Here is a 16,735-nt window from a genome sequence, read left to right as displayed (position 1 = left end):
AGGTTCCCCAGTTCCTTGCAAAACTGAATCCCTCTTCCTTGCACCATCATCTCATCCACGCATTGAGACTCCGGAGCTCTGCCTGCCTCTGGTGACCTGCGCGTGGAACAGGGAGCATTTCAGAGAATACTACCCTGGAGGTTCTAGATTTAAGCTTTCTACCTAAGAGCCTAAATTTGTCTTCCAGAAACTCCCTCCCACATTTTCCTATGTTGTTGGTGCCCACATGTACCAGAGGGACTATTTTCTTGTAAGTGATATCATTGGGTGTAGTAGTTTATTGTGAGAAGACAGGTTACAGGGGAATGAGGGTTGAGAACTAGGAGAGTGAGAAGCAGGTTGGAAAGCTGCTGTTGCTCTGTGGGGTCTGTTTTGACCCTGATTCTAACTGAAAGCACAACCGAGAGTTAAACAGAGATAGTCCAGGTTTTAAAGTTCAGGCCAGTGAAATGGATGTGCAAGCGTTTGGAAGCTTTAGGGAGAGACAGATGACTCGCGATTGTATAGAATCAACCAAAGTAAAAGAAACACTTTAAAAGTGAGGGAGGAGAGGTTAAAATAATACTAATGAGCAGCATCGTGGGGAAAAAAAGCAATAAAGTAGTTGCTCAAGTTAGCAACAGGGGAGAGTGAGTGAATCAGAAGTGCCATAAACTGAAGCCTCATAAAATCCCTGAATTGTAATAAGAAAAATAAATTTCCATTGGTGGAGTAAAACCAGACCCACCCTGCTAACAGGGATGAGATACTGAGAGACGTCTGAATGCTGGAAGCTTGCCCCATGGCTTGGCTGATTTTGGTAACTGTGTGGATTACTAGGAAACTTGGAAGTAAGACGTGTAAGGGGACCTTGGTTTCGGATTTAGTGTTGGTCTTGCATGAATCACAGAAGAAGCCTGAAATGGACTGACCAGTGGTGGTGGTGTAGGCCAGCACACTTGGGAGTGCTATGGAGGGCAGTGGTAGGAAAGAGGGTAAAAGCCCTGCGGGGTGGATAGCTAGTGTTGGGTTGGGTATGGGGAAATACAGATGGGCATCTACACAATGTAGGCTGAGGGTGGACCAATTTGGTCTTTTTTTTTTTTTGCTATCGTTTGCTAGGTTATTTTATTAGCAGGATAATTATATACTGATATACAACATACAATTAGCAAGCTTTCCATTCAGTGTAAACTGTTTTAAAACATTTATTCCACAGGACGTTTCTGAATCTTTTACATATTATAAAACTCCTTTAGATATATTGAACTGAATGGGGCTAGCTTTTGCATTTGTTTACAGGACAGAACCAAAAAAAAAGGGGGTGATTTTATAATACTGAATATTGTCCCTCCAAAGCCAGGAAATCTGGTGGCCCTGAGCACAGGCACCAGTGAATATATTAAATAACATTGAGCTGTTTTGTGTTCGCGCAGCCTCCTCTAGCTTGATGCTGGCTGAGAAACAAATGAAAACAGGGGCAGAGTGCACAGACGCGATGACTGGATCGGAAGAGGAGGGACCTGCAGTCTTTACCCCCCATAGCACGTCCCCTGGCGAGAGCAACGCGCATTTTCAAGGGTGAGCTGCACCTTCTCAAAACAAGACAGAAAGGCCCAGATCAGAATCCCGTCTCCAGGTCCCTGTGGCGATGGGTCAAAACAGTAACAGCAACTGTGTCTATTGTAAGCCACGAGAGGTGACGGGAGAGTGTCTGACAAAGCCCGCTCGTTATGAAAAGAGATGAGCGTTCACTGCACATTACAGATCAGAGAGTGAGAGTGACTGGACTGCGGCTCCCTGATGGTGAATGTCGTCTCCCTCAGTCTGGTGAGAAGGCAGAGCGAGCGCCGTGGTTCCCAAAGGTCTCTACAGGGGTCCTCGGTCAGCTGAGGTTCTCAGGTTGTCCGCAACATGCATGAAATACTGAGGCAGTGCTGCAGCCCAGTGTATCTCATTCGCATTCACTGCGCATCTTCCAAAAACCTCAACTCACCGGGACAGGTCTGGGAGCGTCTATGGAACCCGCCCCCCCATGGCATGTGTAGGAGCAACAATGCTCCTACAATCAACCTCCAATCAACATATTTTATTATTATAACCATCCTGGTATCCTACCCCTAAACATTATTATCATCCAGAATCTTCATTACTTATGATTTCGCCTTTATTGTTAAACTACATACTTGTACGGAACAATTCATTGTAATTCTCAAACATCCATTTTTGGAAATTCCTCCATTCTACAGGTTTATACACTTTGTTAAAGTTTCTATCTTGTCTTCTTCTTGCTCCTAGTTGTACGTCTCCCTGTTTATTGTAACTGCATCTATATTATTTATAGTTCATATTATTTCGTTCTCTGTTCCGGTTATCACCCATTGTTTATTGTAAACCGGCTTGATGTGATATTTTCACGAATGCCGGTATAGAAAAAATTAAAATAAATAAATAAAATGCAAGTCCCAGCAGTAAAGCAGCTGGGCACAGCTGGCATCACAGAGACACACACAGGGCACTCTTCTTATATTCCTACTGTACAATCACAGTGGAATCCCTGGGGGTCGTGCCACACTCCTGACCCATGGGAGCGTGAGAGAGAGATTTCCCACCAGCTCTGGCTGGATTACCGGCTGAGACAGAGGGCAGGGGGGAGCAGAGGGAGTAGAAAGAAGGGTGAGTAAAAATGAGGTCACAACGGCCGGCAGCTTGACCTGGGCTGAAAAGAGGAGTGAATCCAGTTATCTGGGCACTGAGGTAGCATGACCAGGAGCACTAAACCTGAGAGGCTGAGATCAAAGCCAACATTCCTCCCTCTTACAAATGAGGTTCATTCCTGTCATGCTGTGTGGAAAAATTAACCCATTAGGGAGACCCTGCCCCTCAGAAATGCCCTCATTCTCTCTCATGACACAGGAGAAAACCAAAACCAAACCAGTTTTTGCTTCTTTCCCTTCCAGGTCTTCTCCGTCAATGATCACTTTATATATTCTGATGCCAGCCATCTTTCTGTTACTGATGGTTCTTCTTACTGTGATTTTAATCAAGACATGGAGGAGAAATAGAGGTGAGAAAAGGCTCGTCTGTGCCTAAAATACTTCAGATATCCATATGTTTAACTCACGGTGTGGAATGGAGGAGTAGCCAGGTGGTTTGAGCAGCAGGAAGCCAGGATTCAGATCCCACTGCCACTTCTTATGAGCTTGGGCACATCACTTCACTTTCCACTGACTCACACACGGGCCGATTCAGTAAAAACGCGGGAGAGCGGACGAATGCCCGCTCTCCCGGCGCGCGCACCGGCCACTCGCCGGTGCGCGCGATTCAGTCTGTAAATGAGGTGGTGCAGTAGAAATGGGCAAAAGGAGGCGCTAGGGACACTAGCGCGTCCCTAGCGCCTCCTTTTGACCCGGAGCGACGGCTGTCAGCGGGTTTGACAGCCAACGCTCAATTTTGCCGGCATCGGTTCTCGAGTCCGCTAACAGCCACGGGCTTGGAAACTGGACACCGGCAAATTTGAGCATCCGGTTTTCGGCCCAACAGCCGCGGGCCGAATTTACATTTTTTAATTTTTTTTTTTATACCCTTTGGGACCTCCAACTTAATATCGCTATGATATCAAGTTGGAGGGTGCACAGAAAAGCAGTTTTTACTGCTTTTCTGTGCATTTTCCTGGTGCCAGCAGAAACTACTTAGAGTAAAATGTGCGGCTTGGCTGCACATTTTACTTACTGTATCCCTCGTGCATACCTAATAGGGCCATCAACAAGCATTTGCATGTTGAGGGCGCTATTAGGTGCTGCGGGTTGGACGCGTGTTTTCCACCCCTTACTGAATAAGGGGTAAGGGAAAATGCGCGTCCAAGAGCAGTACTGTATCGGCCTGAAAGTAAGCTCTCTGGGAGCAGGGAAATATCCACAGCACTTAAATGTAATTTGCCCTGAGCTTCCAATGAGAAGGTGTAACAAATTGGGATATATTGGTAAGATTCCTTGACAGCATGGTTGAAGTCTTATGTGCTTAAGGATGGGCTATTTTGCAAACTCGTAGCGTGAAGTCGTTGTGCTTTCTCCATGCAGTCTGTTTCAAATTCAGGAAATTCTATTGGCACCACGGTTTGTACACGTTTTCCCAAAATAACACACAGTTTCCTCTCAGTAAAACAGACCTCAGAGTGGCAGCACATCAGGGACTGGGTCACCATCCCATTCCTGAGTGAAGTGCAGCCTCTGCTGCTGACACAGCTCCGTGCGGCTCTCGGAAAGTTTGAGGCACACGGTTACCACTCTCACGACGAGGATTGAGAAACGCGAACGTGCCGGCACCACATAACTCAAAGTGACTGAGTGGCAGGGAAGCTGCTGGAGCATCAGAGACAGGGGCTGTATTCTGGTTTCCATACAATTTGTGTCTGAATGTTGATATACAGTATTATCCAACTGTTTCAGCCATGAAAGAAGACAAGTCGAGAGGTACTGAAAATGTCATCTTCTCCATCCCGGTAAGAAGATCATGGAACAGCAGTGGGCCTGGTGTTTGTTGGGTAGGCAAACATAAAGGTGGCATTTTAATCCCAATCATACTCACACACCATAGTGATAAACTCCTTGGCAGTGTACGCTGTCTCTCAGCTTGGGCTAGGATATCAGGATGGGTGGGGGGGACGGACCTCCAACCAGCAGCGGTGTGGACTGAGCTGTGATACTCCGGTGATGACCGCCATGTACAGCAGAGACCTGAGTAGGAAGAGGACCCCCTTCAAGGCCCAATTAACAAATTTACCTTCCTTTTCATACGCCAGAGCAGTCCAGACAAGTGGGTTTTGCATCCCTACCAGCAGATGGAGACAGAGAACAAAAACTTTTCAGGCACTGCTACATAACAGAGAATGCCACCTGCAGTCCCTCAGTATTTTCTCTGTCTCCAGCAGATGGTAGAGGTGCAACCCTGCAGTCTGGAGTTTAAAAAAAAAAGGAAGATAGAGTGATTTTTTTTTGAAGGAAAGAGAAGAAGAGTTGGGTTTCTTCATGGGCCATCTCTGAGGCAGAGCAGGGCAAGCAGGGGGATTGGTAATCCTGGTCTGCCCCGGCTCTCATCTTCCAGAGGGAGAGAAAGCAAGGGGTCCTGGTTCTCTCACTCCTTCTGAGGTCCTCTTACCTCCAACTGTCAGCAGGAGCAGCTAGAAGAAGGGAAGTATTACTTTTTATTAATTTCCCCTTTTTTTGCTCACTGCCCCATTAAATAGTTTTAAAAAAAAAAGAGCTCAGAGGAGTGTGTGGCTGGAGCAGGATTCAGGCTGCCTTTCTCTTCATCGGCGATCGCTGGGGGTGAGTAAGGGCAAGTTCTCCTGCTACAGCAGCAGCTCTGGGGGTCTGGGCCAGCACCAGGAGGGACCCTAGAGGGTGTACATGGCTCAGGGCTATTTAGCATTCAGCTGTGGCTGCAGCATGGCGCCTCCTTCAAGACACGGGAAAGAGTGCAGTGCTGATGGTGTGATGTGATTGAGCCTTAATTCGGAGGGGAAGGCACCTCCACAGGAGGTATAGGGAGTGAATGCTACACCTGATCACCGGAACCTATACAGGAGACCAGGCGGGGGGGGGGGGGGATCCCGAGGAGTTGGTGGCCATTTTGACTGCATGTCGCAGAGGGCAGGCAGCGGCAAAGGAGTTTAGAGACTCCCCTCCCCCGCCTTCCCCAGTGCAGCTGTACTCAGGAGGGGATATGGGGGCATCGGGAGCCAGAGAAGGACAGCATGGAAAAAGGGTGCTCTGATTCTGAGGAATTTTCCTCAGTCTTTGTCCTTCTGCTCCACTGAGTTTATAAGGCAAGGAAGGAGGCGGGTGACTTCCCAGAAGTCTCAGCACCCAATTAGGAAGCCTAACATAGATGCACAGAGAGGATCGGGAGGTTCCATCGCTTCCTTGGTCTGGGCCACCAGGCTTCTTCAGAAGTAAGAGACTTCGGATGATTCCAAAGGTGATAGTCCCAGAAGGGTCTGTGTGATGATCCTCAAGATGATTCGGGCATTGATCCTGTCACTGTACCATCAGGTGATGATCCTGATGAGAATAAAGTTCCTGCTGCTGATGGGGTTGATGCTAGGGTGGTGAGGTTGTTCTGCAAAGAGAAACAGTATCCTATTTTTCCCAATGTGCAGGAGGAGATCAAGGTCACACAGGAAGACTCTGACTATGAATTGATGCATCCTGTCCTGGATTACTTGCGTGAGCCACCTAAGGCTTTTTCTTTGCCAAAGAAGGTGAAGAAGCTGATTGACCATGAGTGGGATTCTCCAGAGGCCAGTCTGAAGGTGGATTGGGCCATGGTCAAGCTATATGCCTTGCCTGAAGAGATCTTGGAACTCTGGAAGTTTCCAAAGGTGGATGCGGACTGGTCGCAGGGTCATCGGCGTTGAAGGACATCCAGGATCAAAAGTTGGAGATTTTATTGAAGAGGCTGTTTGAGGTCTCAGCCTTGAGTCTTTGAGTGACAGTCTGGGCTAGCCTGAGACAAAGTGCTTGTTTGTGTTGGGTATGGAAGGCACAGGAGGCAAAGTTGGGAGCTACAACTGACTCCAACAAGGCGACTCGATTGGAAGTGGGAGTAGCCTATGTAGCAGATGCCCAGTACGATATGGTGTGGATGTAAGCTCGAAATATGGCTTCAGCTGTGGTGGCATAGTGGGTCCTGTGGTTGCACAATTGGTCGGCAGATGTGCGGTCCAAGGAGCGACTCTGTAATCTCCCCTTCAAAGGTGAAGATCTGGAACAGTTGGTGAAGCTTTTGGGGGAGTCAAAGGGGAATTAGTTATTAGAGATTTCAGGACATGAGGCACTTTTTGAGCCAGCAGATCTTCAGTCGCATTGATTCAGAATCAAGAGACAGGAAGTCAGCAGTCCTGTCGTGGAACCCACAAGCCTTCTCGAGATGTTTTCGGCCCACCATGGAAAGCCATTGGCAGCAGATTATCTCTGTTTTATGAGGAATGGACCAGGATCATATCCAGGATCATTTCTGATCAATGGGTTCTGGAAGTGATAGAGATGGCTACACTTTAGAATTTGTGTGCCCGATCAGAGATGCCTATGTGATGTCCCATTGCATTTCTCTACTCAAATGTGAGGCGGTGTGAAACACATGGCAGTGCTTGCAATGACTGAATGCCATTGTTCTGGGTCCATTGGAGAAACATAGCCTAGGTATTCAGTGTACTTTGTGGTCCCCAAGAAAGAGGGTACATTTCGGCCCATTCTAGATCTGCAGAAACTCAATGTGACACTTTGGGTACCCCGTTTTTCACATGGAGACTCTGAGAAAAGTAATAATGGTAGTTCGCAAAGGAGAATTTCTTACATCCTTGGACCTTATGGAGACTAACCTCCACATTCCTATCTGTGCAGATCATCAGAAATATCTTCAGTTCATGGTCTTGGGGAGCATTTCAGTTTCAAGCCCTTTCAGGTTGGTGACAGCACCGCAGACATTCGCAAGAGTGGTGATGGTAGCGGCGATTCTCAGAAGGGATCCTAGAACATCCATACCTGGACGACTGGCTCATTCGAGTGAAGGTGAAAGGAGTGCTGTCAGTCGGTCAATCAGGTCATGGAGATATGGCGCTTTTTGGGCTGGGTAATCATCCTGGTGAAGAGTCACCTGGAACCTTCTCAGTTGTTGGAGAATCTGGGGGCTAGGCAGGGTTTTCCTGATCTCAGAGAGAGCAGACAGGTTGCGAGTTCAAGTGCTTCACCTTCAGAGTTCTTTGGTTCCCAGAGTCTGAGATTATTTGCAGGTTCTGGGGTCTATGGCATCTAGGCTTGAGTTGGTTCTGTTGGTCTTTGATCACATGCGGCCTCTTCAATGGGCGCTCTTCTCTAGCAGGGATCCATAATCAAATGATTTTCAGCTTCCTTTACCAGTTCAGGGGGAGTCCAGGTCCAATCTTATGGTGGCTGTTGCAACCAAATTTAATGAACAGATAGATCTGGAGGTTCTGAACTGGGTGGCAGTGACCACGAATGCCAACCTCATGGGGCAGTTTCTCAAGGGCAGTTGGCCCAAGGTCTATAGTCACCAGTGGAAGCTACCTAGTCAAACAGCCTAGAGACATGAGCATTTTGCAAGGTGTAGTTGCTTTTCTTTCGCAAGTTCAGGAACACACCGTGAGGGTGTTTTCTGACAATGCAGCGATGAAAGCATATGGCTTTCATTAGTGAAGAACAGAGTCCTCAGTGGCTCTGAAGGCCCAGAAATTGTTTGTCTGAGTGGAAGTTCACCTGGAAGGAATAGCAGCCTCTCACATGGCCAAACTGGACAATGTGCAAGCAGACTTTCTCAGCAGACAGCAGCTGGCTCTGGGGGACTGGGAATTGTCAGTAGAAGCCATTGCCCTCATTCAGCAGAGGTGGGGCAAACCCCAGGCATATGGATCTCATGGCATCTCGAGGAAATGCCACGTGGAAAGGTTTTTGAGTCGCGAGAGGGAAGTTGGATCTGAAGGGATCGATGCTCTGGTCCATCCTTGGCTGTCAAGACTTCTTCTGTACTGTTTCTCCCTTGGCCTCTCATAGGTTGAGTGTTAGTCATATAGAACAACATCCAGGTAGGGTGATTATGGTGGCACAGAGTGGCCATGTCGTCTGTGGTTTGTGGATCTCTTTTGCACGGCGATAGACGGACCTCTCCAATTGGGGCATCTGCAGGGGTTACTGCATCAGGGGTCCATCCTTTCAAAGCAGGTGAATCACCTTTGTCTAGCAGCTTGGCTCTTCAAAGGCATCAATTTCACTTGAAGGGATATTCGGGGCTGGTATTTTATGACTTTGATTCAAGCTATGAGACCCTCTACTTCTCTAGCATATATTTGGGTATGGAGAATTTTTGAGGCCTGGTGCTTCGAGAATGGTATAGTTCCTTTGCAGGTAGATGGTTCTCAGGTCTTAGACTTTTGCAAAGTGGACTGACCAAGGATTTGGCTTATAATTCGTTCCAAGTGTAAGTAGCAGCTTTGGACTGATTTTGAGGCAAGATTTGCAGGAGACCGCTGGGTCTGTTCTGGTTATTGTTCGCATCCTCAAGGGAATGAAGCTTTTGCGTCCTCTGATTTATAGGGTATGCCCATCATGGAGCCTTAATCTGGTGGTTCGGGTCTTCTGTGACTTCTCTTTTGAGCCACTGAGAAGGGCACCTTTAAAGGGTATTTCCCTGAAGACAGTTTTTCTGGTAGTCATTTGTTCAGTTAGGCAGATTATGGAGCTCCAAGCCTTGTTGTGTAGGAAACCTTTTTGAGAATTTTGGATGACGAATTGTCACTGTACAGTTCCATTCTTTTTGCCAGGGGTGGTATCCTCCTTCCATCTCAACCAGAGGATTGAGTTGCCAGCATTTCCACATTTGGCACAAGATGCACCCTATGTGAAGGGATTTCACTTATTGGAAAATCATTAGTCACTGTTGCTTTATTTGAAGGTCACTAATGACTTAAGGAATTTGGATCATCTTTTTGTTTTGTTCAGTGGACCAAAGAGAGGATGCAAGGCTTCTCTGAACATGATTGCATTCTGGCTGAGGGAAGTGGTACTGTTGGCCAATATCTGTAAGGGATGATTGCCTCCAGTGGGGTTGCAAGAGCATTCTACAGAGGTGCAGCCTACTTCGTGGGCAGAGCGTCAGCTCATTTCTTCATAGGAGATTTGTCGGGCTGCAACTTGGTCATCACTACACACATTTACCAAGTATTACCACCAGGATGGATGAGTGCCAGAGCAGGCTATGTTGGAGATAGTGTGCTGCGTGCGAGTCTTTCGGGTTCTCATCTAGTGTTGAGAGGCTTAGGTACATCCCACTTCTCTTGACTGATCTGGGGTATGAATAGGAAATGAAAACTTGTTCTTACCTGCTAATTTTCATTCCTGGAATACCACAGATCAGTCCAGAAGCCCAGACCCTGCCTTTGTCCAAAAGACCTTCCTCGCTTCTGAATTTCAATTATGTGACACTGTTTTATTTGCACAGCGGCAAAGTTTTTGTTAGACAGTTAAGGTTTGTCTTTTTTCTCACCTTGAGAAGAGGGGATCTCTGGTTTGTCAGGGAGTTCCAACTTCCTACTATGCTCGAATGACCCAGATGGAAGTCATTTGAGGGATTTTGGTTTTGAAGTATTCATCTTGGTTCAATACTGAGGGATGTATTCCACGCATTAAGAAAGGTGGAAGGAAGGCAAAATGATTACCGGCATAGTTAAAAGGTGAGGTAAAAGAGGCTACTTTAGCCAAAAAAGCATCCTTCAAAAATTAGAAGAAAACAGGATAATGCAAAAGCATTGTCAAGTTAAGTGTAAAACATTGATAAGATAGGCGAAGAGAGAATTTGAAATGAAGTTGGCCATAGAAGCAGAAACTCATAATAAAAACTTTTTTTAATATATCCAAACCAAGAAACCCGTGAGGGAGTCGGTTGGACCGTTAGATGACCGAGGGGTTAAAGAGGCTCTTAGGGAAAATAAGGCCATTGCTGAAAGACTAAATGAATTCTTTGCTTCCATGTTTACTAATGAGGATGTTGGGGGAGATACCAGTTTCAGAGATGGTTTTTAAGAGTGATGAGTCAGATGAACTGAACGAAAACACTGTGAACCTGGAAGATGTAGTAGGCCAGATTGACAAAGTAAAGAGTAGCAAATCACCTTGACCGGATGGTATGCATCCTAGGGTTTTGAAGGAACTAAAAAATGAAGTTTCTGATCTATTAGTTAAAATTTGTAACCTATCATTAAAATCATCAATTATACCTGAAGACTGGAGGATGGCCAATGTAACCCTAATATTTAAAAAGAGCTCCATGGGTGATCTGGGAAACTATAGACCAGTGAGCCTGACTTCAGTGTTGGGAAAAATAGTGGAAATTATTCTAAAGATCAAAATCATAGAGCATATAGAAAGATATGGTTAAATGGAAAACAGTCAACATGGATTTACCCAAGGGAAGTCTTGCCTAACAAATCTGCTTCATTTTTTTGAACGGGTTAATAAATATGTGCATAAAGTTGAACCAGTAGATGTAGTGTATGTGGATTTTCAGAAGGCATTTGACAAAGTCCCTCATAAGAGGCTTCTAAGAAAACTAAAAAGTCATGGGATAGGAAGCAATGTCCTTTCATGGATTACAAACTGGTTAAAAGACAGGAAACAGAGTAGGATTAAATGGTCAATTTTCTCAGTGGAAACAGTGGAGTGCCTCAGGGATCTGTACTTGGACCGTTGCTTTTCAATATATTTATAAATGATCTGGGAAGGAATACGATGAGTGAGGTTATCAGATTTGCAGATGATACAAAATTATTCAGAGTAGTTAAATCACAAGCGGATTGTGATACATTACAAGAGGACCTTGCAAGACTGGAAGATTGGGCATCTAAATGGCAGATGAAATTTAATGTGGACAAGTGCAAGGTGTTGCATATAGGGCAAAATAACCCTTGCTGTAGTTACACAATGTTAGGTTCCATATTAGGAGCTACCACCCAAGAAATAGATCTAGGCATCATAGTGGATTATACTTTGAAATTGTTGGCTCAGTATGCTGCGGCAGTCAAAAAAGCAAACAGAGGAATTATTAGGAAGGGAATAGTTAATAAAACAGAAAATATCATAATGCCTCTGTATCGCTCCATGATATGACCACACCTTGAATACTGTGTACAATTCTGGTCACCGCATCTCAAAAAAGATATAATTGCGATGGAGAAGGTACATGGAAGGGCAACCAAAATGATAAAGGGGATGGAACAACTCCCCTATGACGAAAGGCTGAAGAGGTTAGGGCTGTTCAACTTGGAGAAGAGACGGTTGAGGGGGGATATGATTGAGGTCTTTAAAATCATGAGAGGTTTTGAATGAGTAGATATGAATCGGTTATTTACACTTTCAGATAACAGAAGGACTAGTAAGGTACCCTATGAAGTTAGCAAGTAGCACGTTTAAAATTAATTGGAGAAAATTCTTTTTCACTCAATGCACAATTGAGCTCTAGAATTTGTTGCCAGAGGATGTGGTTAGTGCAGTTAGTGCTATTAATCAAGTTGACTTAGGGAATGGCCTCTGCTATTACTGGCATCAGTAGCATGGGATCTTCTTGGTGATTGGGTACTTGCCAGGTTCTTGTGCCCTGGATTGGCCTCTGTTGGAAACAGGATGCTGGGCTTGATGGACCTTGGTCTGACCCAGCATGGCAATTTCTTATGTTCCTATGCAGGTGGCACTCTCTGTTATGTAGCAGTGCCTGAAAACCTGTAGGTTTTCTCTGCCTCCATCTGCTGATAGGGATGCAGAACCCACTTGTCTGGACTGATCTGTGGTAATCCAGGAACGGAAATTAGCAGGTAAGAACCAATTTTCCTTTAACATGCAAACTTTCTCAAATCCATCACAGCATTTTAAGAATACTAATGAACATAATTGTATTGGAATAATCACTGCTATTCTACATTTATAAGCCTAGAATTGTATATGACTCCTGAGCCTCCTAAATGTTCATATTTTGAGAGATAAATGTTTTGGCTCAGGGCAGTTTTTGTGATACTGATTTGGCTCAGCTGAAGGGCTACCGAGTGCTATGCCTGGGAAATTTACTGTTGTGATGCATATTCTGAACACCTCCACAGACAGAGGCCCTGGTGTCAGTCGTTCATGTGAAACCTACAGGCAGCCACCTCTTAGGGCACAGTGACAGGGAGAAGGCTGGCTAGCAGTAATTGCCGTCAGATGTGCTTTTCTATTGAATTCACCACTTCAGGTGATCTGATAAAGACAGAAGAGGCAGTACAGAAATCATTTGAAATAAACAAAGAAAGAGTTGTTGCCATTTTGTGTCTAAAAAATTAAAAGTCTCTGGTGACTTCTCTGACTGAGAGCTTCCAAGAGGAAGAGAATTTACGGTTTGTCACACACAGTGAGTGAAAGGGAATGAAGATGAACAATGAATACACTCTGCATGTTCCTATGGTTAGATAGAAGACAATTTTCCAAAGTTTTTATGCAGCTAAACATTTTTATTTTAATTAGCCCCTGTATGAGTCTAAAAGAAGCTGCACTGTTTTACAGATTGCTGACTTTCAGCTGTGCTGAAACAGGTAGTAAAGCACACAAAGTGACTTCATCTCCTGAATATTCAAAAGAGCCTCGGTGAGACGTTTTCCTTTGACAATGAGCTTGTGAATCAGTGGGGAGGCTTTATGTCATAAACCGTCATTAATTACTCACTCAAGAGACCCCAAAATATCTACACCCAAAATGTGCTTGGTCAGCAGTCAAACCCAACTGAAAAAATTTTTTTTTAAGGTTTCAACAAGCCTGACAGTATGTCCTGATGAGGTAGGCAAGGATCACCTGGTCGGTTCAGCCACTCACCTTGAAAAATCACCACCCTACTTTTTCTAAGAGTTTTTTTGAAAAGCATATAAAAATATGTAGGTATAATGCAACACGCCCAGCATGGCCAGTGTTTCACAGTAATAGCTTCTCCAGGGGTTAAATCCCAGTTTAATAAAGCACCAGACTCTTATCATGTTAGCTAGACTGAAGGTCTCCGCAATGTTCCATGGACACTGTCGTTAACCAGATAGACTTGAGTGTCTTCATGCTTCTGGGAGTCGGCTTTAAGAGAACAGACTTCCTATTAGGATCTTCCGGGTTCTTCCAAGTGACCCAGACTAGGTGCTGGGCTCAATGGACTATTGGCCTGTCTCAGCGTGGTGCCTCATGTTCTTACATCAGTAAATTTCCAGACACTGACTCATAAAAATAACCAAGTGATGCGAGATAAGCTCTTTAAGGTGCTTTCCTTTCCAGAAAAGATACCAATCTAGTTGAAACACACAGACAAGACAAATACTATTTATCATTTCAATAGCACCACTAGATGTACACAGCACTGTACAAAATACACATAAGAGAAGATAAGGGTATGTTGGAGATCAGAGAAATTAAGGATAGGTTTGGACAAACTGCGATTGAAAGGTAGAGAAAGAATGGTCATTAAAGAGGGTACAAATAGGCTAGTCTTGTACATATTAAGGGATAATCTGCTACAGCCGCACTTCCTCTTCTGCTGCAGCTCCTCAGGGTCTGTAATACCACAATTATACCCACAGTCCCTTGATCTCTGTTACCTGCCTGTTACTGTTTATCCTCTCACCTCGGCCTTTGTTTTATCCTCTTCTTCAAGCTCAGGTGTGTCCCTGCCATACCGACCAGCTCTTGGTTCCTACAATGTTTCACAAGCCATATAAAGAGGTGGGGAGATATGATACAAACCTTCAGATACCTAAATGGTGTGAATGATGCACAATCATCAACAAACCTTTTCCATTGTAAAGAAATCAGTAGAACTAGGAGGCATGAAATGAAACTACAGGGAGAACGACTCAGAACCAGTTTCAGGAAATATTTCTTCACGGAGAGGGTGGTGAATGCCTGGAATGCCCTTCTGGAGGAGGTGGTGAACACAAAAACAGTGAAAGATTTCAAAGGGACTTGGGATAAACACTGTGGATCCCTAAAGGCAAGAGAAAAGGAATGAAGTAAGAGACATGGGGTTAGCTTTCTAGGTGGTGGTTACTACCCTTAACCATAAAGCCTTCATATGGTTGATGCAACTCCAGCATTGCTCTCCACTTCAATGGCAGGGGGAAAAGAGGAAAAGGGGAATTAGATTCAAGCAGCAGCCAACAAGGACAGCGAATTGCACAGTGTAGGAAAACAAATAAGCATGGGAGTAACTTGCTGATATGGCGATTAATACCCTTAGGGGCTAATTTTGGAAGCTCGCGCGTGTAAAAATGGGAGGTTATATGCGTGGTCGGGCCTTGCATGCACTGCGCGCATTTTCGGAAGTGCCCGGCCACGCCCATAAACCCCGTTACGTGCTGAAGTGCCGGGCCTCTCCAAAGAGGCAGGCCGGGACAGTGGCATTTGATTCTGTCCCGGGGAAGCGGGCACCAACCGGCTGCCAGTGCACAGAGATTACTTCTCCTCCTGAGGAGCAGTAAGTAATCGATCCAAAAAAAGTAAGTAGCTAGGAAGTGATTAGGGGTTGAGGAAGAGAGGGGAAAGGGTAGGGGGATAGGAAAGTTCCCTCCCAGTCTGTTCCTTAATTGGAGAGGCCTGGGAAGGATCTGGAGAAGCCCTACTGTTACCGCGCATGGTCGTTTAAAATTTCTCCCTCCTGTGTTCAGAGGAGGCCAACATGTGCGCGCGGATATTGTATTTTTTGACACATGTGCACCGATGTGTATATGTTATAAAATAGCCGCGTCCATGTGTGTGCGCCGGGAACCACACACACATGGACACGCGTGTGAGGGTCTTAAAATTGCCCCCATAACCAATAAGCCTTAATGCTGTTGATGCAACTCCAACATTGCTCTCTGCTTCAATGGCAAGAGGGAACAGGGAATTGGACTCAAACAGCAACCAACAGTGGCCCTGTCTTTGCCAGTGTGGGAAACTGATGATTATAAAGGTGGCTTGTATGGCCAGTACTTACTACCATAAGCTTGTTCTGCAGACGGGATGGCCCGTTTGGTCCTTTTCTCCTGTCCTTTCTATGTTTTTCTGTATGTGTCACGATGTAATTATTGCGTTATCCTACCACCCATCCAATCACAAACGTCCTTCCCAAGGTTGCTTTCTCTAATCTATGATGTTTTTTCTTGCAGGTGACTCCTAAAGCGACAGAAGATGTTCATTACTCCACTGTGAATTTTCCAGTCAATCCTCACCTGGAAAGCCCACAGGCAGAAACCCCACAGAAGTCGCTTACGCGCTGGTTAACCCCCATTAAGGTGGAGAGCCCCCGGCCATACTCGTTAACGATCCGGAACAGAGAGTAAGGAGTGAGACGATCACATTTCCACAGGACACATAATTATTCAAAGCAGTCAAAGCATGAGCAGCCTGCTGACAAGTTCACGGCCACCCTGTCAGAAGAGGGGACGGGAGATTTAAATGGCAGATGGAATTTAACGCGGAAAGGCACAAAGCGATGCACACAGGGGGAAAACGATCCTAACTCCGAGGTTCATTTTAAGAGCCGCGCGCAGGCACACGTGTGCGTGCGTTTGGTGGCACGGGCAAATGGACGCGGCCATTTTAAAACATACGGGCGTATACTCGCACGTGTTTTAAAATTGGCTATCTGTGCATACACGCGCGCCCCATTTCATACTGACGTGCGCACGTGTGCGCGAATGCCACCCTGCATAATGGGGGGGATTTTGCTAGGCATGCACGCCGGCCGACACTAGAGCCCTTTTCCCCAGTTCGTCCAGTTCACCAATCGGCCTTCCAAACCCCCTCCCCCCCGTTACTTTGAGTACCTTTTCCCCTGTTAGGCCAGACCCCCCGTAAACCTTGCCAAGTAACCTTTATTTTTTTTTTTTTTTTTATGACTTGCACGCCGTCTGCAGCAGAAGTAAAGTTGCATAGTAGGGGACCCCGGCGCGCGCTTGTGCGCAGAAATCATGGCTCAGCCCTGGCCTGCCCGTGCGTCCCCCCAGAGCACCCCCCACTCCCCGCCCCTTTCGGCAGAAATAATTTTTGCGCGCGTACAGGAGAAACGCCCGTGCCCGTGCGGGTTTAAAAACCCGCGCAGCGCCCACCGCGCCGAGCCACGAGCGCGTCTCCTGGCTTAGGCGCGCGTAGGGCTTTTAAAATCAAGCAGCCTGAAGCCGACTTTAAGACGGCATTCACGGATCTGC

At 45.9% G+C, this 16,735-nt stretch overlaps 1 protein-coding gene across 1 annotated transcript in view; it reads left to right on the top strand.

Moving 5' to 3' along the window:
* LOC115073477 (polymeric immunoglobulin receptor-like) overlaps positions 1-16,394 on the top strand; it is a 102,689-nt gene extending 86,295 nt beyond the window's left edge. The window contains exons 7-10 of the mRNA XM_029571918.1: positions 1,416-1,560; positions 2,940-3,046; positions 4,428-4,480; positions 15,695-16,394. Coding sequence (XP_029427778.1) covers positions 1,416-1,560; positions 2,940-3,046; positions 4,428-4,480; positions 15,695-15,868 — 479 coding nt within the window. The 3' untranslated portion in view covers positions 15,869-16,394. The remainder of the gene's footprint in view (positions 1-1,415; positions 1,561-2,939; positions 3,047-4,427; positions 4,481-15,694) is intronic.
* Positions 16,395-16,735: the final 341 nt, after the last annotated feature.

The sequence above is a fragment of the Rhinatrema bivittatum genome, chromosome 1 (assembly GCF_901001135.1).
Source record: "Rhinatrema bivittatum chromosome 1, aRhiBiv1.1, whole genome shotgun sequence".
Classification (NCBI taxonomy): Eukaryota; Metazoa; Chordata; class Amphibia; order Gymnophiona; family Rhinatrematidae; genus Rhinatrema; species Rhinatrema bivittatum.
This window is presented reverse-complemented; position numbering and strand designations above follow the sequence as displayed.